Consider the following 27,005-nt stretch of genomic DNA (forward strand, 5'->3'; position numbering starts at 1 on the left):
CTCCCTGCGGGAGCCAACGCCCGCCACTCATTCTGCTGGCGGCCGAGACCCGTCAGGGCACGGGCCTGGCAACCCAGGGGCGCCAGCGTCCAGCTGTCGGGCAGGCGTCTGTCCGGGGACATCTCCTCCCCGAAGCCCCAGCTGTGGTCAGCAGTCACGGATGCGGCCTCTGCAGGACCAGACCTGGCTTCCTTTGCACCCTGGCGGCCCGGGGGCAGCGGGCCAAGCCCTGTCCAAATCCTGGCTTCTCCGTGGAAGGGGCACATGCCCCAAGGCCATGGTCAGTACTCGAGGCCAAGAGCCTGGGCCAGCCCCGCACAGGCTCCTCTGAGCAAACGCACGCTGGCCAGCCCGTGCCCTGCGCTCCCCACCTGCCCGCGCAGGTGCCCCCTGCTCTCGTCCACGCCCTCGTCCTGCGCTCACGCGAGCTGGTCCTGCGCACACCTCCGCCCAGGGCCCGTGTGCACAGCCTGTCTCATGCACACGGCGCTCACACCCCTGCGCACGAGCTCCCGGGCTCCCAGCGCCGGGCACCTCCCGCCAAGCCCCGGGCACGCGGGGTCTAGGGCACGTTGGGGGTCACCTCCTCCCACATGCCCGTCCCCGCCAGCCTCGGCTCCACGAGGGGAGACCGCGGGCCTGTCACGTCTCGGGGCTGGGGGGGCGCGCCCCTCGGGGACCCCGGGGCAGCCCTTGATCGACGCCCGCCAGGAGCGCCACCCTGAGGAAGCTTTATGGCCCAGCCGGCCGCCGTCCCCGGCCGCTTCGGGTCGTCCGCGCGGGGCTGTCTGGGACTTGTAGTCCTCGGGCGCACGCCGTCCTGCGCGCGGCGCGGCTCGGGTGGCCATTGGCTGGCGCGAGGCGCCGGGGCCGATGGGACGGAGGCGGGGGGGCGACCTCGCGGCGTCAGCCCGGGGGCGGGAAGGGCGTCACGTGATGTTTGGGTCCCGGCTCCGCCCCCTGCACCGCCCCTGCCGCCGAGAGCCCGCGGAGCGCGCCCGCCAGCCACCGCGGCCCAGGTGAGGCGGCGCGGCCGGGCCGGCGGGGACAGGGGGACACGGCCGGGAGGGCGCGCGGCCCGGGGGGCACCTCCGCGGGTGGGGCCGACCCGGGGGCGGGGCCTGGAGGGGGCGTGGCCTCCGGAGGGCGTGGCCGCCGTCTGGGGGCGGGGCCGGGGGTGCCCTGGCTCCGCCCCCCGGGACGCGGGTGCGGGGGACCCACCTGAGGGCGCATGCGCTCCGCCCTGAGGCCTCGGGTCCCACTCGTGGGGTGCACGGGGCGGCGGGGAGCCCTGCGCCCTCGAGGCCGCCGCGTCCGCGCCCTTCTGGCCTCGTCCGCGTTTGCCCCGTGCTGAGCGGCCGCGGAGCTTGCAGGGACCCTACGTGCCCCGGCCCCGTGGGGGGCTCGCGGCCCCTCTCCCGGCCCGGCCCCGCGTGCGCCGTCCAGCGCGGTCAGGTATGGAGCGCCGCCCCCTCGCTGGCGGGTCCGGGTCCGCCGCCGCCGCAGCTCCCCTGGCTCCCCTGCGCGCTCGCGTCAGCCCTTCCCCGGGGCCGGGGCCGGGGTCACGGCCGGGGTCACCTGTTGCGGGCACTTGCAGCCGCTCCGGGCACTGCCTTCTCTGGCCCCACTTTTGCGTCCGGCCCTGGCCCGCGCTGCACCTCTGGCGTGTGGGGTCCCTGGGAGGCAGGCGCCGGGAGTGGTCTTCAGCTACCCCCAGGGACACAGAGTTGGGGTGAGGATGCTGATGCCGCCCGCGCAGAGGGTACCCGGCCTGGCCTGCGTCAGGTCCCCGGTAGAAACCTGCTGCGGCACACGCCTGCCCGGGACAGGGCACGGTCAGGAGCCAGAGCGTGCTTGCAGGTGGCGGTAGGAGACGCGCAAACCCAAGGAGGCTTCCTGGAATAAGTGGAGCTTCAGCTGGGCCACCTCCGCACCTGTCCTCTGTCGGCCTGGCTGCCCTGACGGCATCCGGGCAAGTTGGTGTGCAGGTGAGGTCTGGTGCTCCCAGGCTCCCCGGCAGGCATCCTTAAGTCTCCTTCCCCAGCGGCCTGCTGCCTGCAGGGTGAGGGTCGGGTCTGGCTCCTGCGTGTCCCTCCGGCCACGTCTTCCACGACTTGCTTCATGCCGCCGTCACGTCAGAGGCCTTGTCTCCTGCACATCCCACGTCTCTCTCCATCGGCACAACAGCTAGGTCGTCTTGTTGTAATGGCCCTGTGTTCCGATGTGTCCTTTGGAACCTCTCCGTCCCCGTCCCCTGCCTCCCCTGCAGGGGTTGAGGTTCACCCACATGCCCGTGGCCCTAGCACCCGTGCCTTAGCTTGCCTTCTGTGATCATCCCACACGTGACCCCGCAGGGCCCTCTGTCTTGGTCATCCCTGTACCTTGGGTGCCCAGCCCAGAGTCTAGAGAGCAGGTTTCCATGAGGGCGTAGGCGGGCGGTGTGAGACAGCAAAGAGAACACGGTGAGAGACGCATTGGGGCAGGCGGTCTGCTCAGGATGTGGGGAAGCTCGAAGCTGGGAGGTGGGATTTACCTTCCAGTTGGGGAGAGAAGACTCCAACTGTGACCGGGCGTGCCCTGAGCCACTAAGGACAAGGGCTAGATGTGTGCCTCGAGGTCCCAGTGCGGGAGGTCTTCCCAGGGTGTGGGATTTGAACCGGGCCAGGTAGCACGGCGGGTGGGCATCCTGGGGGGGGTGGTGCTCATCATACCTGCTGCACTCAGATGGCACTTTGGGTGCCAGTCCTGGTCCTCAGCCGTGAGGCCCAGGGGCTCAGCTCATCCTTACAGGGAGCCCAGGTCAAGGGCCTGTCGTCACCCCTGTGGTACAGGTGAAGAGACAGGTGCAGAAGAGGGAACTTGCCTCAAGTCGCTTCACTGCCAAGTCCCGAGAGACCATCCGTTCAGCCCTGGACACATGGCTGCTTCCAAGACTTGGGCATTTTGTCGCTCTGGCTCCTGTTTGCGGTGGGCGGAGAGCTGGTGATCGTTAGCATCTGGTTTGTGTGGTGTCCGTCTGACACTCGCTCGGGCTCCGGAGGTGGGCCTCCTCCTGGATGCAGCGTTCTCTGCCGTGCCGCCCCTGCCCTGCCTGGCTCCCAGGTGGCCGCGCCTCTGTGCCACGTTCCACCCTAAAGGGAACGGGAGCCCAAAGGGAGAGGAGCACACAGCGGGAGCCAGGGCCCCCGCACGGCCGCACCTCTGCTTGGCCTCATGGATTCTTGCCTGTGCTCTGCGCTCTGCCTGACCACCTGTCCCCCTTTTGGGTGTGTGAGGCAGGTGACGGGAATTATGGTTCCTGGTTCTGGGTGACGAACGTGGGGCTCAGAGGGGCCTCCTCCTGCACCCGAGCAGGGCCACTGTGCACTGCCCACCCACCCCGGGGGAGCCGCTTGTCTGAACGCATGTCTGTGGCCCAGGCCTGAGCCAGGCGGTGCAGGTGGCTGTGCGCCGAGGGAGTGAGGTTGGACGGAGCTGACCTGAAGCGCGTTCTTACTGCACCAAGCTGCCTGTCAGCGCCAGGGGAACCTCTTGTAGGAGAGGAGCTAGTTGCCTGGGCTGCTTCCTGGAGAAGGCAGGACTCGCCAGGGAGCCAGACCTGGTACCTGGCAGGTGCCTGAGCCGGTGGAGGCCACAGGGCCGGGGACGCCTCCTGGGGGCCCTTGGTTCAGTGCGCTCTCTGCGCTCCGGTCCTCAGACGCCCGCTGCAGCTGCGGGATTGTCTCCGTCGGCCTGAAGCCTGGTGAGGGGTAGGACGGCTGTGGGGTAAAGGTGACTGCACACTTGGCTTCAGACCACACCAGATGGAGCCCTGCCCTGTCTTTGGGTCCTGCTTGGGCTTGAGTGGGCCCCAGTAGGACTTGGGCCGGTTTGTGGGCTGCCTGGGTCCGTGTACGCAGGGACGCTGTGCTGGGCCAGGGGCCAGGTGCACAGGATCCTTGCACGCCCCGCCACGGGCTGTGCTCACGGCTGCCACGTGAGGTGTGCAGCGCCCTGAAGGATTCTCAAAGGGCAGGCCTTGCACAGAGGTCAGGATGGGCGGTGAGCACGGGGGGCTGCCCCAAGTGCGTTCCTGGAGTCGTCAGGGAGGCTCCCATGTGTGCAGGACTGAGGTCACAGTGAGTGGTCAGCAGGGGGGTAGGGAGGGGCTCCCACTGTGGGTGGGAAGGGAGGGTGCGGGTGCGTATCTGGGAAGGGGTCCTGGGTGCTGGTGAGAGGGCTGAGCTGAATCTTGAAAACTGCATATCAGCTGTGGCAGGGGGGTGGTGTGGAGTGGAAAGGAGGGGTTCCAGATGGGGGGACCTGAGGGAAGGCCCAGGAGTGCAGGGGTCCCCCGGGCCAGTGTGACTGGGGCACGGCTGGGAGTGCCTGGGAGGCTGACGGCCCCGGGGTGCGGGGAGCCAAGCAGAGGGTCACTGGGGGAGGACTAGGGGGGCGGGGACCAGGGCCTGTGGGGGAGGCTGCCTCGGGCAGTGAGAGGCCTGTGCCCTGCCTGGGTTGCTGGGGTCTGGGCCTCTTGGCCCCTTGGCACAGTATCGTGTGGCTGGGTCCGTGGTGGCAGCAGTGCCGCGGGTCCCCACAGCAGAGCGAGTGCTGGCCGGGGACAGCTGGGGCTTTCCGAGGACTGGGGTGGCAGGATGCTCCCGCTTTGGGAGAGAGAGCACCCTGCCCGAGGTGGACGCGGGAGGGCGGAGCCAGGTAGTCAGGATGACCCCATGAGCGCCCAGCCTGGAGCTGTGGCCCAGCAAACCTTTATTATTTTCTTTAACTGGATCGATGGAAATGGTCTTATTTTCTGCCTCTGATTTCCCCCGAGAGGGGGACAGGGCCCCGACTGCGTTGGCATCCTGGCGTGGAAACAGTGGCGTCCTGCAGACGCGGCCGTGCAGCGTCTCCCCTGTGGCATCCTGAGTGATGGCGCTCATTAGCGTGTCCCCAGCCTGCCCGTCTGGTCCTGCAGCCACTTGGCGGGGGCACCAGGCCCTCAGAGGGGCGGACACTGAAGCTAGGGGAGGGGTTTCGGAGGGTGCGGGGAGGGCTCTGGGGTCAGAGGGTGCCTGAGAGGCAGCAGGGCCCCCTTTTGTGTGACCTTCGGGCTGGCCCCTGCTTTGGAGGATTTGCTCTGTCCGCCAACCAGGGCGTGGTGCAGGCTGCTATGGAGTAGGAGTGGTGGGAACTCGGGACAACTGGCCCTTGTCACCGCAGCAGGGAGCGCTGCCGTGTGCCCGGCCGCTGCTACGTTCCTTACGTCCTCACATCCGACTCCCCCGGGCAGGGTGGCTCATCCAGAGGCACAGGCCTGTAAGCGACCCGTCAGGATTTGAACCCAGCCCGCTGGCTGCAGGGCCCGCCCACCCCTGAGCTGGCCCCCCCCCCCACATTCCTGCCCTGCTGTTCCGAGGGGGGCCGACCCGGAGGGAGGCGCTTCGGTGCTGGTGCTGGCAGAGGCCCTGCGGTTAGAGGACGGTGTTAACGTTGCTGTGGTTGCCTGGAGAAAGACTCCGTCCTGGGCCTCTCCCCTGAATTGAGCTGCCGTCTAGCTCATTCCAAAGGAGAGCGGGGCTCTGAGAGCTTTGGGAACTTGGGACTCAGGGTATCAAAGTGCAGGACCGCCCACGGAGCCTGGAGGCGGGGGAGCGCTGGACAGAAGGGGCTAGAATGAGCTCGCCGTGTGGCAGGAATCAGCGTTCTCAGGGCTTCAGGGCCTGGTGCCCCGCCCGGGCGTCCGCGTGTTCATGTCTGTCCTCCTGTCTCCCCAGCCAGACCCTGGGTGTGGGCCGAGGGGTGTTGGACCTGGTGTTTGGGGGTGTGGGGTGGTGGTGAAGGAGGAGGGTGGGCTGGCAGCTGGGGCAGATAGGGGAGTGAGGGGCCAGTGGGGGGGCACCAGGGGCCTGGGCAGAGCCAGCCGGGAGGAGGCAGGGGTGCAAACCCCCCTCCCGACCCAGCGACCTCTGGCCTCTGGCCGCCCTCCACTGAGATCCTGATTCATTCCAGCCACGTATTTGGAAAGGGGCCGCGTCTAAGCAGGTGGCCCAGCACGGGCCTTCCCCTGCATTAGCATCACACAGCCGGGGCCTCCTTCCTGGGCTGGCTGCTGCTCCCCGCAGGCTCTTCGAGGCCGCTAATGAGGTCTGACCCCGCCCCCATCCCCATCTCCCACAGGGAAGGTGCTAATGAGTGTGCTGGGGGCAGGGGTGAGGGGGGCAGTTAGGGCTTCGGTGGAGACAGGGGTCCAGAGAATCTTGGGTGCAGGGTGGGGCTGGTCTGCAGCCCCCGGCCCCCCTTCTCTGTTCCCCCTCAGGGTCGTGGCTCTTCCTGCCACATGTGGTGCAGGGGTGGCCCTCTTCTGCTGAGAAGCCTGGGGCGCCTCCCTCCCTTGGCTTTGGCAGCTCCTGGCCTGTGACCTGCTCACCTTTCCAGCCTCTGGTCGGCTGCCGGGGAACATCTTGGCGTCCTGAGCCCACCGTCGAGTGTCTGCCTGTGCGCGGGTGATGGCGGGTGCCAGCCTCACCCCGTGACCTCCTCCAGGTGTCGGAGCTCGGCCGAGCACTGCCCTCTGGAAGCCTGCCCGTCCTGCCTCTGCTTGGGGAGGGCAGGGCACGGGGGGAGGAGGGCTGCCTGGCTGGTTCCTTGCTGCGTCGGTGTTGGGCGCCCTGCACACTGCCCCCCGGTTACCTGTGTCTCTCCTGTCTCTGTGGCCCCAGGATGGGAAGCGCACGTGGTGGGTGCACAGTTAACGGTGTGCAAGCGGGACCTCGCAGTTGGGAGGAGCTGTTAGGCAGCCGCAGTGCTGGTAGGGAGCTGCGAGGGGCTGAGAACATGGGTGGGCCAGCCGTGAGCAGGTGCTTCGCGTGTTGCAAGAGCAGACCACTGCTTGGGGAGACTCACGGCTGCTGGGTGGGCTTCCAGAGCCGGGTAGCCCGGCCGCTGCCAGCAGACCAGCGTCGGGCAGGTGGGTGGCACGTGGGGAGTGCTGCCTTGACCCTGAGGGGTGTCACTGCCTCGACCCTGAGGGGCATCGCTGCCACCCCGAGCTCCCCGCGGGGTCTTAGAGCCGCTGAGCCGGGCAGGGCCGCGGGCGGGTCCTTTCTCTCCGACTGCAGGAGGTGACTGTCTTCCTGGGCCAGGAGCAAGCTCAGCAGAGCTGGGAGTGGAACCGGTGTGGCCGGCCGTGAAATCCGGGCGCCGGGGAGGCTGGACCGTGGGGAGCTGCCCGAGCGGCAGCCTTGACCTTGCTTATGGGGACCGGGACGGGGCTCTCGTCACCCCCGCCGTGTGGACCCCTTCCGTTTCCCAGAACAGCTCTCATGTCGTGTTTCACCTGCGCCTCGTGAGTGTTGTTGTATTTGAGGAAGGGATCCTGTAACCAGCCGTGGCTTTTAAAAAAAAAAATTAAAAAAAAAATTCATTCACTTGAGCGAGCACAAGCAGGGGAGAGGCTCGGAGGGAGAGGGAGCAGCAGACTCTGCTGAGCAGGGAGCTGGACTTGGGGCTCGATCCCAGGACCCTGGGATCACGGCCTGAGCCGAAGGCAGACTCCTAACGAACTGCCGCCCAGGTGTCTCCCCGCGTGGTTCTGACGCCGGTACAGCTGTGGTTTCACACACCGGCGAGCCGGGCCGGAGCTGGCCTGTGCTGTGGGCTGTGGCCCTGCGTCCTCTGGTCCGACGGGATGTTGGGGCGCATCGCCCGCCTCTGCCGCCCCGCGGGAGGGGTTGGAGGCCATCGCAGGGCAGGCCCCACGGCAGCGGCGGGGTTCAGTCCGTGGGGCGGGAGGGCAGGTTGGCAGGGCTGAGGCTGGACAGCCAGGTGTACGCCCGGATGCCGCGGGCGGGTGGCGGTCCTGGGGGTCCAGGCTAGGTCTTGCTGCCGTAACAGGTGTGCCCCAAGTGTCGGGAGCCTGGGGCAACATACCTCCACTCGTGTCCTCCGGGGGTCGGCCGGACTGGCTCAGGGCCGTCGGAGTCCCGGGCTGCGGAGGGCCCCGTCGGGAGAGTGTCAGAGGGGACGAACCCTGGGGTCTTGTCCTGGGAGCCAAGTGCGGGGCTCAGAAGGCAGCCGGCTCGCTTCTGTTCACAGCTCGTCGGGCAGGAGGAGCCCCAGGGCCCCCTCCAGGGCCGGAGCGCAGTGCCGCCCCGCTCCCCGAGGGAGGCCGATGCTCAGGCCGCCTGGCCAGGCAACCGTGGGCCTCTGGAGGGCCGCCCTTCATCCCGGGCCGCCCCCCTCTTCCTCCTGGGATTCCCCCGTGCGCCGGGAGGTCGGGGCCCCGGGTGGCTCACCTGCCTTCTGGGCTCACGTTCCAGGAGGCAGGTGCTCGGGAAAGCGGATCGGGTTGAGTGTGGCCTCTGCTCTGTCCACTTAGTGACGTTGTGCGTGGAGATGGACCGCCTGGGGTCGTTTTGCACCATTCAGTTTTTTATTCCATGACGGTGGTATGTTGCCCTGCCGCTGTCAGAGATCATTCTGAGCCCCCGTGTACCCTCCCCGTGACCGGGGTGCAGTCCCCGTAGTTTCCATCACCCAGGGGACCCCTCACGCCCCGGCCTGCTGCCCCCGCCCCTTGACTCCTGGCGCCTGCTAGCCTGTCCCCTGCTCTAACGTCATCTCTAGAATGTCACATGGACGGAACCCTGTGGCACGTCACATCTGGGCACTGGCTTCGTCCTTCAGCGTGGCTCCTGGAGATTTCCCGGGGTCGCCACACGTACCGGTAGCTTCTTTCTCTTTATTCCTGAGCCCTGTTCCGCAGTGTGGACGGACCACGGTGGAACTCACCCAGTGTCCTTGCGGTCTAGTGCTTTGAGGGGTTCATGTAGTTTGAGGGTAAAAACACGGGAAGTGTGCAGCTGGAAGTGACAGCCTCCCCCCGCCCCCAGCTGGCCCGTCCCCAGCTCCACAGGTGACGCCACCGTTGGTGTCTTATGCATGTGTGTGCCAGGTGTGTGTGAACACCAGTGTTGGCCAGACACAAATTGTAGGCTTTTATAGGTTTCCTGTGTCTCGAGCAAGTCCCATGATAACACGCGTGTGCCCTGGTTTGTATTTTGCCCCCCACTCAGTCAAATGTCCTGGGAGTCTTCCTGCATCGGTACAGAGAGCGTCTCCTTTTCTCTTTGACGGCCGTGGAATAGGTCACGTGAGCATGTGCGGGATCCATCGGGTGGTCCTGTGCTGATGGCAGGTTGGTGGCTTTCAGTCTCGGCCTGTCACAGAGCGAGCAGCCTGGAGCGTGTGTCACGTACCCGTGTAAGCGTCCAGCGTGCGTAGGCTGAGTGCTGTGAGCGCGGGTGCTGGCCCGAGGAGACACGCGCCCAAGTGCCTGCCTACGGAGGTGCGCGCAGTGGTCCCCCCGGGGGGGCTGAGGTGCCCGGCGCCCCCCACCCGTCCCGGCGGAGCTCACGCGTCCCATAGGGACGCATCTGGATTCCCTTTATTAGGAGTGAGTTTGGTATCTTTTTATATATCAAAGTGTCATTTGTATTTTCTTTGTGAACTTTCTGTGCCTTTGTTCATTTTTTACGGACGCCGTTGTTGATCTTTTTCCTGCGGATCATGGAAATTAGCTCTTTGAGTGTCAGATGAATTAGGTCATTTGCCTTCTGCTTTGGTTATTGTTTGTGCTTTGCCACGTGGAAGCTCTCGTGTAGTTGGATTCATCAACCTTCCTCTCCTGGCTGTGGAGCTTGAGTTGCAGGGAACCAGGGTTGCTTTTCCTTGCGTTAAAAAAGATCCCGTGTTTTCTTCCGCTGTTCACTACTGTACTTGTAAAGTTTTCCTTCACGCGTCTCTTACCGTGATGTGTGGCGTGAGGTAGGGGTCTGGCTCTCTCCCCGTGTTTTACCAGTAGTCCTGTCCAAGCGCCGACGTGATCAATCCCCCCCCCCCTTTTAAGTTCCAGCTTAGTCATGTTGTACATTCCCTTCTGTATTCAGATTTTTGTAAATGTATTTTTTTTTTTATGATAAGAACGCTCGGCATGAGGTCCACTGCCTTAAGTTCAAGTGTACGGTACGGCGTTGCCGACTGGAGGCGCAGTGTTGTGTAGCACGTGTCTTGACCTGGTTCATGTCGCTTGACCGAAGCTTGATGCCCACTGATGAGCAGCTCCCCGCGTCCCCCTCCCCTCAGCCCCTGCCCCCATGCCACTCTTGACCCTATTTTAGATGAGTCATGACACTGGAATCGTGCAGTGTGTGTCCTGTGATTGGCCTATTTCACTGAGCATGTGCCCTCAAGGCTCACCCATGTTGTGGCACAAGTTGCAGGATTTCCTTCCTTTTAGAGGCCGAATAATATTCCGTGGCATGGAGGTGCCACGTTGTTTTTGTCCATTCACCCCTTGATGGGCGTTTAGGTTGTTTCTGGATCTTTGGTTGTTTCTGGAGCAGTTGTAGCTCTTGTGACTGATGCTGCAGTGAGCAGAGGAATGCTACGATCGCTTTGGGATCCTGATTTCAGTTCTTTTGGATAAATACTGAGAAGTGGGGTTGCTGGATCATATGGTAGCTCTATTTTTAATTTTTTGAGGGACTTCCTTACTGTTTTGCATAATGGCCGTGCCATTTTGCATTAGCAGAGTGCAAAGGTTCCAATTTCTCCACATCCTTTCCAATGCTTGTTAGGTTTTTTTTTTTTTTTTTTTGTAATTGTCATGCAGACAGATGTGAGGCGGTATCTCATATTGGTTTTGGTTTGCATTTCCCCCATGATTAGTGATGTTGAACATTTTTCCCGTATACTTGTGGACCATTTGTCTCTTGGAGAAATGTCTGTTCAAGTCCTCAGCCTTTTTTATAATTGTGTTATATTATTATTATTTACCGTTGTAGCAGTTCCTTTTATGTTTTGGAGGTTGATCCCTTACCACATCTGTGGTTTGCACACATTTCCTCCCGTTCCTTAAGAGCCTTTCGCTCCGGCGATTGTTTCCTTGGCTTTGCAGAAGCCTTTTGGTTTGATGTCGTTTTTGTTTGTTTTTGTTGCCTTGAGCTGCATAAAGTCATTGCCAAGGCCAACGTCAGAGTCTTCTCCCTGAGGTTTTCTTCTAGGAGTTCTACAGTTTGGGTCTTGCAAGCATTTGGGTATTTTATTTTGAGTTGATCTTGTGCACGGTGTAAGATCGGCTCCAATTTCATTATTTCCATGTGCATCCTCAATTGTCCCGGCACCATTTGCTGAAGAGACTGTCCTCTCCCCCTGTGTGTATGTGGCACCCCTGTTGAAGATGAGTTGACCGTCTATGTGCGGGTTTACTCCTGGGATCTCTGCTCTGTTGTGTTGGTCTGTATGTCAGTCTTCACTCCAGTAGCGTACGGTTTTAATTATGGTAGTTTTATGCTATATTTTGAAGTCAAGATGTGTGATGCCTCCAACTATTTTGTTCTTTTTTGAGACTGACTATATTTGTTCTCTATAAGCTGTTCCCATCGCCTCTGAGCAGTTGTAGTCACTATTTTAATTATTAACCCCTTAGATGATGTTTTTACTAAAACATCTCAAAGAACTTATTGCTTGTTTTGTCATAATTTGGGGGGGACTATTCTAGATTGTTTATCCTTGCCTATGGCCTTTGAATTAGCTTGTCTATTCTTTACCCAGTTCTTCCACCAAATACATATACACATACTCAGAACCCCCAGACCGGATTGGTTTTGGGTTGCAATTGTGTGAAAGCTGTCCCTTGACAGGGAGAGGCGACATCTCTGTGATCCGAGACTTCTGTTCAAGCTGGGGTTCATCTTCCCACTCGTTTTGGTCCCTTTTGCGTTCTTCTCCAGAATTGCCACACTTTCTTTGTTGCTGGGAAGTTTTGGCTTTCCGAGTGTTCCTGTGAGGGGTCTTGCCTGTCCTCCGTCTCGTGAGCGTGTGCCGAAACCGCTGGTTGCCGTGTAGCACTCTGTCCCCCGCTGCCTTACTGAGTTGCCTTGTTCGGTTGGTTCTTGTGGGCTCCCCAGGCCTCCCGAGGTAGCCAGCAGTGACAGTGACACTGCACCTTCCCCTTCCAGGTTTTATACTCCAGGTTCTGCGTCTTACGCAGTTGTGTGGGCTGGTTCCCTCCGTGGAGCGGTGACTCACCGTGGTTGCAGTGGGCGCCTGTTGGGTGCTGCTCTTGCTGTTTTCTCATCAAGCAGGTGCGCCTTTTGGGCCGGGATACATATATTTCATGTGCCCGCAAGAACCTGTCCTTCCTCTTTTGTTGAGTGTTTTATTTTTTTTAAAGCAAAGATCACTGCTGCAATTAGTTCCCTTTTAAAAAGTCTTCTGCGAGGGGGCCCCTGGGTGACTCAGTCGGTTAATCGTCTGACTCCTGATGCCAGCTCATGTCTTGATCTCAGGGTTGTGAGTTCAAGCCCCGTGTTTGGATCCATGCTGGGTGTGGATCCTACTAAAAAAGAAAATCATCTGTGGGATGATCCTAGGACTTCTCTTGGATACACAAATATGAGGCCTTCTACTGATGGAGTTGCTGATGGTGAGGCCTTCTTGGATTCCTTGAATGTACTTCATGTGGTCTGATGGGGAATTCTTGTAAGAGGCTGCCGGACACTTGTAGCTCATGTTTTTTATTTTAATTTTTAAAAAATACTTTTATTTTAGAGAGAGAGAGAGAGAGACACCAAGTGCCCATGCATGGGCAGGGGTGCAGGTGGAGGGAGGGAGAGGCAGGCTCCTGGTTGAGCAGGGAGCCCGACACAGGACTTGATCCCACTGGGATCATGACCTGAGCTGAGGGCAGATGCTTCACCGACAGAGCCCACCCCGCCGGCACCCTGTTGCTCTTGTTTAATTTAGCGCCTGTGTTTTGCTCTTTACGAGTGAGTTTGAGCTGTAATTTTTTTCTGGTGTGTGTGTACCTTTTCACCTTTTCCAGGGCTTGAGGTCAGGGCTACACTTGCTTCATAGAAGTAACTTAGAAATCTTCTATGTTCCAAGAAGCATTTTCCCCCTTTATTTGCAGAAATTCAGCCGTGTTCTTTCTCTAGTTACTCAGTTTTGACGTTCTTTGCACTGGTTGCTTTTACAAAAGAACAGTTTCATAGCACTGCATTCCTGGTCTTTATTATTTTTTTTAAAGATTTTATTTATTTATTCATGAGAGACACACACAGAGAGAGAGAGAGAGAGAGAGAGAGGGGGGCCAAGACACAGGCAGAGGGAGAAACAGGCTCTATGCAGGGAGCCCCATGCGGGACTCAATCCCGGGACCCTGGGGTCTCTCCTGCTGAGCCACCTGGATGCCCCGAATTCCTGATCTCTAAAAGGCTGGTAGAGTTCCTCTGGGGGAACTCTGGGGGCCTGGTGCTTTTTTGTTAGTTTGCTTAGTTTTTGTTTTGAGGAAAAGACATTTTACATTTTTACATTTTCTCTTTTGGGGTCAGTTTTATAAATTACATTTCTCTAGAAAAATATTGGCGTCATCCAGGTTGTCAGATTTATTCACATAGACTTGGGTAAAGCCATCTCTTAGGGTCTTCTGATTTCCTTGGTTTCTGTGGTTAGTTTCTTATCTGCCCCCCTTGCTGCTCCGCTGGATTGACTATTACAGCTGACCCCGGAACAAAGTGGGGCCCGGGGCGCTGACGCCCGGCACCGTTGAACATCTGCTTGTAGCCTGAGCCTCCCCGGAAACTTGTAGTAACGGCCTCCTGTTGACGGGAACCCCAACTGAAAACATGCAAGATCGCGTGTTGTACCCTTGTATCGTGTGCCGTACCCTTACAGTAAAGTAACCTGGAGAAAAGAAGATGTTACTAAGAAAGACACAAGGTGGGCAGCCCGGGTGGCGCAGCGGTTTAGCGCCGCCTTCGGCCCAGGGTGTGATCCTGGGGACCTGGGATCGGGTCCCACGTCGGGCTCCCTGCATGGAGCCTGCTTCTCCCTCTGCCTGTGTCTGTGCCCCTCTCTCTCTCTCTCTGTGTCTCATGAATAAATAAATAAAATCTTAAAAAAAAAGACACAAGGAAGAGAATGTATATCTCTAGTGCTCTGCTGTAAAAATCCGTGTGTAAGTGGATCCGTGAAGTTCAACCCCGTGTTGGTCAAGGGTCAACTCTAGCTGTTATCTTATTGCTTATATTTGTCTTCAAAGAGCCAACCTTTGGATGTATTTTTAAAATTCATTTTCCTGTTTTTCTGCTTTTTTTAAAAAAAGATTTTATGCATTTACTTGAGAAGGCATGGATGAGTGTGGGTGAGTGGGGGAGGGGCAGAGGGAGAGGGAGAAGCCGACTTCCTGCTGAGAGGGCAGTGTGACCGGGGGCTCTATCCCGGGACCCCAGGATCATGACCTGGGCCCAAGGCAGCTGCTTACCTGACTGGGCCACACAGGCGTCCCTGTCTTTCTGCTTTTTAGCTCATCACTTTTTTTTTTTTTTTTAAAGATTTTATGTATTTATTCAGGAAAGGCACAGCGAGAGAGAGGCAGAGACACAGGCAGAGGGAGAAGCAGGCTCCAGGCAGGGAGCCCGACGTGGGACTCGATCCCAGGACCCCGGGGTCACGCCCTGGACCAAAGGCAGGCGCTACACCACCGAGCCACCCAGGGATCCCCAACTCATCACTTTTGCTTACAGTTGACCTTTTGCTTTCTCTCAGTTCATCCTTTTTCCTAGGCGTATGATTTGTGTGCGTGATTCGTTTATTCATGTTCTTTTCCAAAAAGTGTTTCATATTTAAAAGCTTTTTTATACATTCCGAGCGGATATATTTTCTACAACGTTGCTGTCTGGAAGTTCTGTAGTTTTGGTTTGTATTTTCGTTTTTGGTCTAAGGATGGTTTAGGAGCAAGTTTTAAAATTTCCAAGGGAAGTGTCTTTGGATTTATTGGTTTTGTTACTCTGGTCGTCTCAGTTGCATTTTGATCTGTGTTCCACCTTGGAGGTACGGGGGTTGACGTGTGATTCCATCAGTTATGTCGTTTGGGTCACACGTGCCCCTACTTCCTGTCCGCGTGCTCTGCTTGGACCGAGGCGAGTGGATTGCAGTCTCTGCCGTGGGTACGTTTCCGTGTGTTTCTCCTCGTGTCCTCCCGTGAACGTTGGCGGCCTTGGAACCTGATGCGTAGCTGTTCAAAACTATTTCATTTTTTTCCGGAATTGCACCTGTTGGTATCACGAAGCGCCCTCCTTTGTCTCCTTCCTACGCTGTCTGCTGTAGGGTCAGGACCAGGGGTGCTTTCTCTCGTTGGCATTTGCTTGGCGGCCTTTCCCATCCTTTTATGCCTGACCCTTTGGGATGACCTTGGATGTGTGTCTGATGTGCCGCACGAAGTTGGATTTCGCTTTGTGATCCAATCTGAGAATCTTTTTATTTTTAAAATCTCACTAGAGACGGTAAAGTGATTTACAAGAGTGGGCGGGTCAGATGCATTTGATTTTAGTCCTGTCATGTTTTGTGTGTTGTGTCTTTGACATCTTTTACTATCTGGCATGTTTTCTTTTTCATTTAAAAAAATTTTTTTTTATCATTCTGACATCTAGAAGAGGCTGCCTCTGTCTTCAGTGTTAACCTCTGAGGCTGCCTCATGTAATGGCCTCAGCACTCGGGGTCCGTGGCGACCACTCCTGTGCCGGGCACAGCACCTCCCCCTGCCCCGGCCCCCAGCCCTGCACCCCAGAGAGCCTCTGAGCCCCGACACCCGTGCGTGTGTTCTGGTGCGTGGCGGAAGGGGAGCTCGCAGGTGTCACTAGGACTGTTGGTCCCTGAAAGGTTTCACCTTGGGTTATGTGGGGGGGGGGGGCCAGAGTGATTGTTGGGGCCCTTCAAAGCGAGCACTTTCTCCAGCAGAAGTGAGAGAGATTCCAAGGGTGGGGAGACTGTGAGGCCGCCTGTGTGTGAGGACCCAGAGCTCCGGCTTCCGCTGGGTCAGCTGCTCCGCTGCGGCCTGGCCCTCGGCGGCGTGGCCCTGGCGTGGCCCTGGCGGGGCCCTCGGCGCGGCCCTGGCGTGGCCCTCGGCGCGGCCAGCCCTGTCTCCTGGCGACCTCGTGCTCGCCCGCTTGTATTTTGTCAGGGAGACGGCGGCTGTACATTATGGGCTCTGACCCGCAGTTGTTACTGGGCAGGCCTCGGGCTGCTTGTTCCGCCTCCCTCCTCCTCTCCCCTCCCCCTGCTCCTTCCTCCCCTCTTACCTCCTCCTCTGCTTCCCTGCTCTCCTCTCCCCTTCTCTCCTGCTCCCCTTCTCCCGCTCCCTGCTTCCCTGCTCCCCTCCTCCCCCCTGCTCCCCCTCCTCTTCTCCCCTCCTCCCCTTTTCCTTCCTCCCCTACTTCCCTGCCCCCCTCCCCTCCATTCTGCTCCCCTCCCCCTTCCCTCCTCCCCTGCTTGCTGCCCCCCTTGCCCCTCCTCCCCTGCTCCCCCTCCTCTTCTCCCCTGCTCCCCTCCCCCTCCTCCCCTGCTTGCTGCCCCCCCTCCCCTCCATTCTGCTCCCCTCCTCCCCTCCCTCCTGCCCCCTCTTCGCCTCCCTACTCCGTCCTGTGTTCACCAGTCCAGTTGCTTCTCCAGACTCAGGCATGTTATCTGCATCCCGTCAGTCCAGTCCCACGTTTGTGTCGCATCTGCAGGGAAGGGTGCGAATCGCTCCGGGCCCTTTCCATCACGTTCCATCACGTTGCTCTGTCCCCTGTCGGCCACAGACACTGCTGCTCCCTGTGTCCCGACTGGACCTCAGAGCCCCAGGCCTGCAGGTTTGCCTCCGCTCCGCCAGCGCTTTCCCGTCTTTCTCTTCACCTCCAGCTGTCATTTCTCATTTCTGTCCTTTGTGATTTTGGAATCCTGCTGGCTCAAGGTTCTCTCAACTGGGTTCTCGCAACTCCGCCTCGAGCACTTCCCATGTGGGGACGACTGCTTGTTACTTTGGAGCGTCGGGCACACTGCTTTCGCCGGGCCCCGTGGGGCGTGGGTGCCCCTCACCTCTCGGCGGGTGCCGCTGCTCCCTTCTGTGTCCCTCACACCCACCCCGCCCTCATGTCCCTGTGTCCATGCTGAGCCAGTCTTCTCTCTCTATCCTTTTTCAGAAACTTAAAATCTTTTATTTTTTAATTATAGTAAACTACACATAACATGAGGTTTACCATTGTAATCATTTTTTAAAAAGGATTCTACTTACTTGAGAGAGCCTCTTGAGCAGGGGGGGGAGCAGAAGCGGCGGGAGAGGGAAGGGGAGAGACTCTGAAGCAGATTCCACGCCGAGCGAGGAGCCTGACGTAGGGCTCGATCCCGTGACCCTGAGGTCATGACCTGAGCTGAAACCCAGAGCTGGGTGTTTTACTGATGGAGCCGTCCTGACGTCCCAGTATAACCATTTTTAAGTGTGTAATTCTGTGGCATTAAGCACGTTTACGTTGTCGGGCCAGCATCACCACCATCCTTCTTCAGAACTTTCCAATCTTCCCAAGCTGACGTTCTGGCCTCCTTGCTCGCCAGCTCCCGTGCCCTCCCCGGGCCTGACCCCACCATCTGCTTCTCTCGCAGACTCTCATGCCTCCAGGGACCTTGCAGGAGTGAAATCATACGGTGCTGGGGTGCTGGTCCTTCTGTCTGGCTGTTCTCATTTAGTGTAACGTCCTCACGGTTCATCCGTGCGGTAGCGGGCGTCAGAATGTCCGTCCTGCCCAGGCCGAACGATATCCCAGCGTGGACGGACCACATTTCATTGTCCATCCAGCTGTCCATACACGCTGGAGTCTCTTCCACCTGCTGGCCACGGTCACTGTCGCTGCTCTGAACGTGGTTGTGCCGACATCTCTTCCAGGCCCTTCCTTCTATTCCTTTGGGTATTTGCCCCGAAGTGGAGTGCTGGGTCATATGGGAATGCCGTTTTTACTTTTTGCGAGGAAATTCCACAAAGTTGTCCACAGTGGCTGCACCAGTTTGCATCCCCACCAGCAGCACACAAGGGTTCCGGCTTCTCCATGTCCTTGCCAATACATGTTTTCTGGGGAGTTTTTGGCAGGAGCCGTCCTGCTGGGCGCGAGGGGGTGCGTTGTGGTTGGGTCTGCGCTTCCCTGAGGATGAGAGATGGGCAGCGTGTGCTCGTGTGTCTGCCGGCCGTTGGCGCATCTTGTGTGTGTGTGTTCGAGTCCTCTGCCCACGTGTGGTAGGACTCTGTGTTCTTTCCGTTGTTGAGTCTCGGGAACTTTCTATTCTCGATATTAGCTCCTTATCAGATATACCTTGCAGACACTTGCTCCCATTCCACGGGTTGTCTTTTCACTCTGTTGAGAGTGTGTTTGACGCATGAAAGTCTCTAATTTTTTTTGGAAAGATTTTATTTATTTATTCATAAGAGATGCAGATAGAGGGAGAAGCAGGCCCCATGCAGGGAACCCAATGTGGGACTCGATCCCAGGACCCCGGGGTCATGCCCTTGAGCCAAAGGCAGATGCTCAACCACTGAGCCACCCAGGTGTCCCAACAGTCTTTAATTTTGATGATGTCTAGTTCATCTATTTTTTCTTTTCTTTTTTTTTTATATTTTTTCTTTTCTTGCCTGTGTTTTTGGTGGCAGACCTGAACAACCACAGCCAGTGCCATGAAGCTGCTGCTCTATGTTTCTTTCTTTTCTTTTTTTGAAGATTTATTTATTTATTTATTTATTCATGATAGACATAGAAAGAGAGAGGCAGAGACACAGGCAGAGGGAGAAGCAGGCTCCATGCTGGAAGCCCGACGTGGGACTTGATCATGGGACTCCGGGATCACGCCCTGGGCCAAAGGCAGATGCTAAACCACTGAGCCACCCAGGGATCCCCTGCTCTATGTTTCTCTCTGGAATTTTATAATTTTAGCTCCTACATGTAGGTCTTTGGTCTCTTTCTGCATTGCTTCTCTGTAAGGTGATAGGTAATAAGCATCCACCTTCGCTTTTCTGCACGTGGATGCCCAGTGTCCCCACATCATTTGTTGGAGAGACCGCCCTTTCCCTGCTGAGTGGTCCTGGGACCCTGGTTAGAATCATTCGGCCATATACATAGGGTCTGTTTCTGGGCTCCCTGTTCTGTGCCACTGGTCCGTGTGTCCGTCTTTATGTCTTGATGGTCGTAGCTTTGAATAGGTTTTAAAATCAGGCAGTATGATACCTCCAGCTGTGTTCTTTTTCAGCATTGTTTTGGCTATTGAGGGTTTATTGTTCGTTTTGAAACGAGTTGGTTTTTTCCTGGCTCTGCTCTTTGTAAGAATTCTCAGAGACGTGGGGTGTGGGGACCTAGAAGTGGGCAGCCTCCGGGGGCTCCCCCTCCACTGCTGCCATAGAGGCAGCGGCTGCCCCGCAGAGAGAGCTGCCCTGCCCTGGTGAGGGGTACAGCTGTCCCGCAGCCGGCTCGCTGCTGTTGCAGCCCAGCTGACCTCTCCGGGGGCCCCTGACACCTGCCCTGCTTGTCGAGCTCTCTCAGTGGTTCAAGGTCCTCCTGTAGTGCTCAGGGAACGGGCCGCGGCTCATGCGCTCCGAGACGTGCCTCTGGTCCCCTCACCACCCGTGAACCTCTCCGTGCTTCCTCCTGTGAGGGGCCTGCCCCGTTTCACCTGCTCTCTGTAGCCTGTACCTGAGTTTGGGGCCTGCAAATGGTATTTGTTTCCTACTTTCACTGAATATGAAGTGTGAGCTTTTACATTTTTTGTTTGATTATTTTTGGGGGGTCATTCTCCTCATCACCTAAGTGCGATTTCTGGAGGGAGGTAGGAAGCACTATGCTCGGTCTGTTTCCTGGTGTCCAGTAGTCTGGAAGTGTGAGAGGGGCAGCAGGACACTGTGGTCCCCATGGCCGCTCTGGTGAGGACCCGTCCACGCCCTGGCTCCTTCCCGCTGGGATGGCAGGCATGCGGGCTGAGCCCTGGGCAGGGGGACAGGATGGCCCAGGGCGTGGCGTGGGGGCTGTTGCGTCCAGCACCATGGACAGCTCCGGGTGTCCCCGCAGGAGCCTCCAACCCTGGTGGGGCCTCCGTGCCCACGCCCCCCCCTGTACACAGGGATGCCTCCTCCCTGCAGACCCCGGGGGCCAGCGGCCGGAGGTGCAGGGCTGTCCTGGCGTCTGAGCCACCGGCGTGGTGCTCGTTACCAGCAGGTGGGGCTTGGGCAGGATGCAGACCCTCTTAGGTGGGCAGGAGGCCCCTTTTAGGCAGGTTTGCATTTTCATGCTGTGGTGAAGGGTGGGGGCTTTGGGAGCCTGGCCGGTGCCTGCTGCCTGCCCCACCCCGGCCACCCTGCCACCTGGCTGGGGGGCACACCTCTGTGATTTACCTCTGCCGTCTGTAAGAAGGGGGACCCCACTCCCCCCTGCCACCTTCCCTGAGACCTTGCTGCAGCTCTTGCCCCCATCTGGTAGCAAGGGTCTTCGGTAACCTGCTGGCGTTCCTCTTGTTAAAACAACAGAGAAGCTGCTAGCAGCCTCCCATCGCTGAGCATCACTTCACCCCACTGCAAGGGAGCAGAGGTGCTCGTGGTCTGGCTGGTGGCCCTGCGGCTGGTGGCTCATGGGAGGACAGGACGCTGCTGCTGCGGGTGATGGCAGGTTCCCTGGTGGGGTCGTCTTGCCGTTGGTGGTCCTGGCAGGGTGGTGTGAGGACGGTGAGATTGGGGGCCGTGTGACATGCCTGCCGGGGGAAGGCGCCGGGTCCCGTGTCTCCTCTGCTCCCCTGCGTGGGCCTTCCTCGCAGCGCCCCCGGCGCCCTGTTTCCTCCCTCCCTGGGTGTGCGGTCATACAGGGTGCGCCCTCGGCATGGAGGTGTGTGCCTCGCCCCCTTGCCCTGTGCCCCGGGGGCTCAGCAGTGCCCTCAGGCAGCCCCTCTGTGCCTGGCCCCGCATGAAGGGGTCTTGGGGCTCTGCGTGTTGAATGCTGTTCGTGGTGCCCGTGGCCGTCCTCCCCTCGCTGGCCTCTGCGCAGAGAGCGGACGTGTGACACCCAGGCGTGGCTCAGGCTCCAGCCGGACATCCGGTCTGTCCCATAGTGTGGCCCAGCACGGGCCTTGGCAGGACATGGACCTGGGCTGGAACCCCCCTCGGTCTCTGACTGGGCTTCCTGGACAGGTTCCTGCCTCTCTGAGTCTCAGTTTCCCCTCTGAGGAGTGACAGTAAAGGTTCCTTTGCTCTGGGTCCGAGGCTCAGATGGTGACCAGGTGGGCTGTGCCCAGGCACACAGGGCCACAGTCCCCCCGCTCCAGGCCTGTCCCTGCTGCCCACGCCCACCCCCGTCAGAAGTCTCTGGGTCCGAGTGTGGATGGGGCCGCCCCCACCTGCCGACCCAGGTGGACTTCCTGTCCCTCTGCCGCCCCCATCCTGGGAGAGGGCTCGGCGCATGGAGCAGGCAGCGGGGAGGTGGGCAGTACCAGGCTGGAAGGGGGCCTCCTGTGGCCTTCCCGGGGAGCAGGGGGAGCAGGGGGGCTCGGCAGGTGGGGAGAGGGGCGTGCGCGGCTGCCTTCCTGAGCACCCAGGCTCATCCTCGAGCCTGCTTCCCCGTGGCCCATTCTGGGCGCTGTGCCATGAGGTGCCCGGGGTGCCTGGCTGGCACCGTGCGTGGCGTGGAGTCCAGGTTGCTATAACAACACCACCAGCTGGGCCTCCTCTGCCTCTGGCTCTGTGGCGCACCGGCGCGTGGGGCCAAGCATCTGGCCCGGGTGCGCGTGAGCGTGGGGCGGAAGTGGTCGGGGTGGTGACCTGAGGGCGAGCGTGGGCGCACACCTGGCTCTGTGGTCAGGTGCATCTCAGGGAGGCGAGGGGTGCGTCCAGGTCACCTGCGGGCGGGGCCGGGCCTCAGCCTGCTGCCAGCCCTCCCGCCGAAGGAAACAGGAAGATTCGTCGTGCGCACCCGCTCCTCTGTGTGGCGTCCCCTGGGGAGGGGGTCTGAGTTCTGCCCCCCCACCCGAGGCGGCCGCGGACCACGGAACAGGGGGCCCGGCATCGGTCTCCAGCGGCCGCTCTGGCCACACGTCGGGCCCAGGGGCCTGGTGCTCCTGGCATGTCCTACCCCCTGGGCCTCCACACACGGTTGCATGTGCCCGGGGCCTGGGAGGTGGCCTTGCCTGCCTCTGGGCATGTCTGCGAAGGTCTTGTCTGGCCTGTCCGTGCTGTCACTGGGAAAGCCACATGGAGGAAAAGCTCCTGCCCTCCGCCCCCTGCCCGCCACCTCGGCCCCTCGGAGGGCGCGGCGTCTCTGAAGCGGAGGCCGCATGGGCGTGGGAAGGACAAGGCGGGGGGCCCGGGGCCTGGCGGGGAGTTGCTCCCTCCGTGCCGGCATCCGCACCCAGCACCCGGCTCTGGGCGTTAGTTGCCCATCCGCAGACGTTGGCGGGCTGAGCGGGGGGCTGGCGGTGCGGAGGTGCCCGACGGGGGCCCTGACCTTGGCCGCCCGGCTGTGGGGCTGGCTGGGGGGCAGGCAGCCGGCGAGATCCCTGGTGGGGCGGCAGGTATTTGCCCAGAGCTCCCGGAGGGGGGCCGGGGGGGCAGGCAGGCTTCCCGGGGTGGGTGCAGACGGGAGCTTCCTTCTGGCTCCAGTTCTCCTGTGTGGGGAGAGGGAGGAGGCTCTTGGGACAGGGGAGGAGCACTGCACCCTCGCTCATCTGAGCACCAGCCGTCTGTCAGGTGTGTCGGGGCACCTCCACAGGTGTGGTGGTCTGGGCCGATCGGGTGTGCCGACTGGGCGTCTTGGGGCCCTGAGGGGCCGCAGCAGCCTGTACGGGGGTTGGCGGCAGAGACCAGTCTGCCTGGAGGTGAGGCTGTGGGGGGATCCCCGGGATGGGGAGGGGCCCTGCTGCCGACTTGTGCAGGGCCCCTGGGGTGGGGGGCCCTGCTGCCGACCTGTGTGGGGCCCTCGGGGTGGGGAGCCCTGGTGCCGACCTGTGTGGGGCCCCCGGGGTGGGAAGGGGGAGCCCTGGTGCTGATGTGTGCGGGGCCCCCGAGGTGGGGAGCCCTGGTGCTGATCTTGGTATCGCCTCCCTTTGTCTGTGCTCCTCTTCATCTGGCTGCAGTGCCCTGGGGGTGTCGGGAGGCCCTTGGGGGCCGAGGCCATGGGGGTTGGAGGGACCTGTGGCACCTTGGTCCGACTCTGAGAGTCGCATTGGGAGATGCGGGGTCAGGGCTCACCGTGCGCCCCAGGCAGGCTCACGTGCTGATGGAATCCGGGGTCAGCCCGGGTGCCTCCTGGGCCAGGCTGCAGCTGGCTGGGGTGACATCCCCCCCGGGCGGGGTTGGCCCATAGCGTCCTCTCCCAAGAAGCAGAGATGGGGGGACATTCACACAGGCAGGTGGGCGGGAGCAGGGACCGGATTTGTCACTCAATGTGCAGGCAGGAGCCCCTGGGCAGGCTGCCCAGTGTGGGGTGCCCTGGGCCCCACAGGTGTACCTGGGTGTTTGCCGCGTGCCTGTCACTTCCTCCCTGGGGACACATCGGTGGATGCAGCCCTTGGCAGCCTGCACGATCCCCCAGGTCCCCCAGGTCCCCCGTGGGCCTCGTGCGAGCCCGGGAGCGCTGATGTGTTTGCTCGGTGAGGTGAGGGTGCTCCACTACTTGTCATGACTTCTCTGCCTGGCAGACACTCGGGGAGCCCCAGGGGCTCACTCCGCGGTGCCCGGGGGGCCGGGTCCCGAGTGCGGTTCATCCGTCCGCAGCTGCCTCTGAGCTGCCGCCCGGCCACGGCCCTTGGTGCGGTCTTGTGATCACTTTAACGTTTCAGGGCCCCGCGGGGCTCCCGTGGCCGGGTCGCGTGAGTGCACCCGATGTGCAGCATCCCGGGGCTGTGGTTCCGGGACATCTCTGTGACTCAGGTAGGCAGCCCGGCCCGCAGCAGCCCCCCCCACTCCTCCCTCAGTGGCGGCCACGGCCTGTGTCGTGGCGTCTTCCGGGGTGACGCTCAGCAGGTGGGTCTGTGCCCTGCAGCCTTGTCTGCGACGGGCGGTGTGGAGCTGAGGCACCGGCACGCACACACCTCCCGCGCTCGGCTCGGGGCGTTTCGACGGCCGTGTTCACCCCTGCACGCACGGGGCGCCCCTGCGGTTGCTCACAGGTCATGTGTCTTCCTTGCGTGTCCACAGCATCCCTGCTCGTTCACGTTGCCTTCCAGGGTGTTCAGAAACCAGTTTGTAGGAGCGTTTTGTGTACGGACCGTCGCAGCCTGTGTCTGTGTCTCTACGATCCTGGTTGTCTTCTAATCTGGCCTGTGTTGCATTTTAATTTTACAAAAGGCTTCTTCTTCCTTTTTCTTTCTTCTTTCTTCTTTCTTCTTTCTTCTTCTTTTTTAAATTTAACACGCTGCCAAATCTGTTTTCTTGGGTGTGTGCTTAATGTTGCTTTGGTATTTGGGAGATGCTTCCTTTTGGGTTATGCTTTACCGTTTTATTATTAATTTACTTTTGAAATCCTCAACCCTTTCACCTATCTGGATTGTTTTGTTCCGATTGCTGAAGTGAGGAACTGGCGTGGTGTTTTCCAGGGGCTCTTGGGCCTGTCAGGGTATCGGGTGGTGGGTGGGCCGGGGCGGGCTCTGGGAGGGGAGGCTCCTTCCTTGGCGCCTGTGTGAGCTCAGGTGAGTGCATGTGGCTCAGCCCCCCCCCCCCCAGGGGCATGTGGGGGAGTGCAGTGAAGCACGTTTCTCCTTGAACTCTGTCTTCGCTGCACCCCTGCCCAGCCCAGGTCCTGGCGGGGTGCCTGCTGCAGCTGCTTCCCGAGGGGAGGTGGGCTTTCTGCCGTGGTTCTCGGGGATGGGTTTGTGCATTCTTTGTTTCCCCAGAGGCTTTTTTTTTTTTTTTTTAAATATGTTATTTATTCATGAGAGACACACAGAGGCAGAGACACAAGCAGAGGGAGAAGCAGGCTCCCTGCAGGCAGCCCTATGCAAGACTGGATCCTGGGACCCCAGGATCACACCCTGGGCTGAAGGTGGCGCTAAACCTCTGGGCCACCCAGGCTGCCCATCCCCAGAGGCTTGTTACCCCCACGCTGTGGCCCTGAGCATCCTGCTTTGGGTGGGCCCACTTGTCCTTGACTTGTCCTTCACCTCACCTGCTCCAAGGCACAGGACCCACGGGGGCTCAGGGCTCCCTGCAGGGGAGCACAGGGTTCCTTGTGGCCCCACCGGGGAGCAGGGCCGCTCTCTCTCCCACTCCCTCCTGGGCGGCCCTGCAGGAGACAGTGTCTCGGGGAGGAGTGGCTGTGCAGTGGCCCCAGGGCTGGTCAGAGGCACAGGGGACACCTGCAGCCTCCTCACGCCCTGGCCTGTAAAGGGGAAGCAGGTCACGAGCCTCCCACCAGGGTCCCCTCATCCTTCCTTCCTTCCTCCACACTGTTCTTCCTTGGTTGCTGTCTGGGCGGAGGCCTGGTGGGGACCGAGCCACCTCCCCTGTGTCAGGATCCCAGTGTGTGGCCACTGTGCCCGTGGTGTGGACTGGTGGGTGCGACGGTGCCTTTCAGCCTGAAAGACTTGGCTTGTTCCTTAAGGATCGGGGCTTTGAGAGACTGTGCCTCGTGCACGGTACAAACTGGGCAGTGGGCTTGACCAGGAGACGCATCCAGGGCTGCCCAGGGGGCTGGCCCTGCGGCCGGCTGCGACCAGGTCTGCCTGACAAGCCTGAGGAGCAGAGGAAGCTGGTGCCAATCCCGGGTCCTCCCGCCTGGGCGCCCACCCTGTCCTCTGCCAGTCTGCCTTCGTCTTTCCCACAGGGACTAGGGATGAGGGCGGACAGGCCTACTGCTGCCAGTGCTGCCTTGCGGTGCAGTCGTTTCCCTGTCCCTCCCGCCCTGGCCCCCGGGCACAGGGTGGGCCAGGTCCCAGGGCAGCGGTTGGAGGATTAACCGTGTCCTCCTGGGGCGCCTGGATGCAGGGTGGGTGCCCGGAGCCCCAAGAGGTGCATTGCAGCAGGAAGAGCAGGGCCTGGGGCAGGGGCCCCCGCTCTGGTGGGAGGCCACCCTGTGCAGGGCCGTGGAGGTGCAGGGTTCCGGAATCCCGGCCTTGTCTTTCCCCCAGCCCGCTGCCTCCCTAGGGGAAGGGGACCAGGAGTCTGGTGTTGGGGCACCTGCCCTGTGGGTTCTTTCCGGCGTGGATTTGTGGGCTGCAGCAGTGGGGCGGGGGGTTGCAAGCCACAGCGGCCTTTCTGGGCCCCCGAGGGCGGGGTGCCGAGGCCCCTGGTCCCCTCCGCGTCGGGCCTCTCTCTGCCCCACCAGTGCCTCTTTCCCATTTCAAACTGTTTTCCATTTGCGAGAATTCTCCAGGGACCTCAGTTCGAGGATTTCCCACTTCTGAAGTGATGAGCTCAGAAGCCGTGTCCCGAGTGAGCTGCTGTAGGCTTTCCACGGTTCCTGGATCTGCTCCTCTGGCTGTGTCTCATCTCACGGGGCGTGTTGTGCTGCAGGGGTGCTGAGTACTGCCCCCGGCCCGCCCTCCCTGCCCCTCTCTGCCTGCGGGGATCACCGGGGGTCACCGTGCAGAGGCCCAGGCATGGGCTCAGCTCCCGCTGTCCTGCTCTGGAGCCCCCTTGGGGGCGGGGGCGGGGGCCGGGGGCCGGGGGTGGGGGCCGGGGGTGGGCCCTCTTCACTCCAGCCCTGGGCGCCTCGGCCCTCCCTGCCCCGCCCCACCCCTCCACACTCCTCCCCACCCCTCCCCGCCCAGCCCCTCCACACTCAGACCCCCCCCTCCAGCCCCTCCCCTGAGCCCCTCCCCGCCCCACCTCACCCCTCCTTGTTCTGGCCTCCCCGCCCCAGCCCTCCTTGGCCCTGCTGCACATCCCTGGCCTGGCCTGTGGCAGATCCTTCCTGGCAGAAGGGCCTGGTGGTGGGGTGACCTCCAAGAGCACTGGGGCCAGCCCTCCTCTACTGCGTGGTGGTCTCCTGCAGTCTGGGTACCCTGCCTTTCAGCACCCCAGGCTCCTCCAGCAGCCCCAGGGCAGGTCCTGGGGGTGTGGCCCAAGCACAGCCCTGGCGGGAGCTCTGAGGCCCACCCTCACCTCCCCCTGGTGGGCGGCAGTGGCTGCATCGTCCTCACTCTGGTGGTGACTTGGGCCAATTGGGAGTGGGGTGGGGTGGGGTGTT

At 60.7% G+C, this 27,005-nt stretch overlaps 2 protein-coding genes across 8 annotated transcripts in view; one reads left to right on the plus strand and one right to left on the minus strand.

The window, feature by feature from the left end:
• The first annotated feature begins 891 nt into the window (after positions 1 to 891).
• The window catches only part of TSNARE1 (t-SNARE domain containing 1), a 145,756-nt gene continuing 119,642 nt past the window's right edge, over positions 892 to 27,005 (plus strand). For 3 of the 7 annotated variants that reach the window (XM_041769296.1, XM_041769297.1, XM_041769299.1), the window contains exon 1: positions 1,164 to 1,455. The gene's annotated coding sequence lies outside the window, so the exon portion shown is untranslated. Of the gene's footprint in view, positions 1,020 to 1,162; positions 1,456 to 27,005 lie in introns of those variants that run through there. The other 4 variants (XM_041769293.1, XM_041769295.1, XM_041769294.1 and 1 more) reach the window with 3 other exon arrangements.
• LOC121498993 (basic salivary proline-rich protein 1-like) lies at positions 7,758 to 23,583 on the minus strand. Its single transcript, XM_041769432.1, has 7 exons — positions 23,544 to 23,583; positions 23,091 to 23,187; positions 22,582 to 22,783; positions 22,326 to 22,485; positions 15,842 to 16,020; positions 7,915 to 7,972; positions 7,758 to 7,843 (listed from the first exon to the last, which is right to left on the minus strand). The coding sequence occupies exons 1-7, from the start codon at positions 23,581 to 23,583 to the stop codon at positions 7,758 to 7,760; spliced, it is 822 nt and encodes a 273-aa protein (XP_041625366.1).

The sequence above is a fragment of the Vulpes lagopus genome, chromosome 9 (genome assembly GCF_018345385.1).
Source record: "Vulpes lagopus strain Blue_001 chromosome 9, ASM1834538v1, whole genome shotgun sequence".
Lineage (NCBI taxonomy): Eukaryota > Metazoa > Chordata > Mammalia > Carnivora > Canidae > Vulpes > Vulpes lagopus.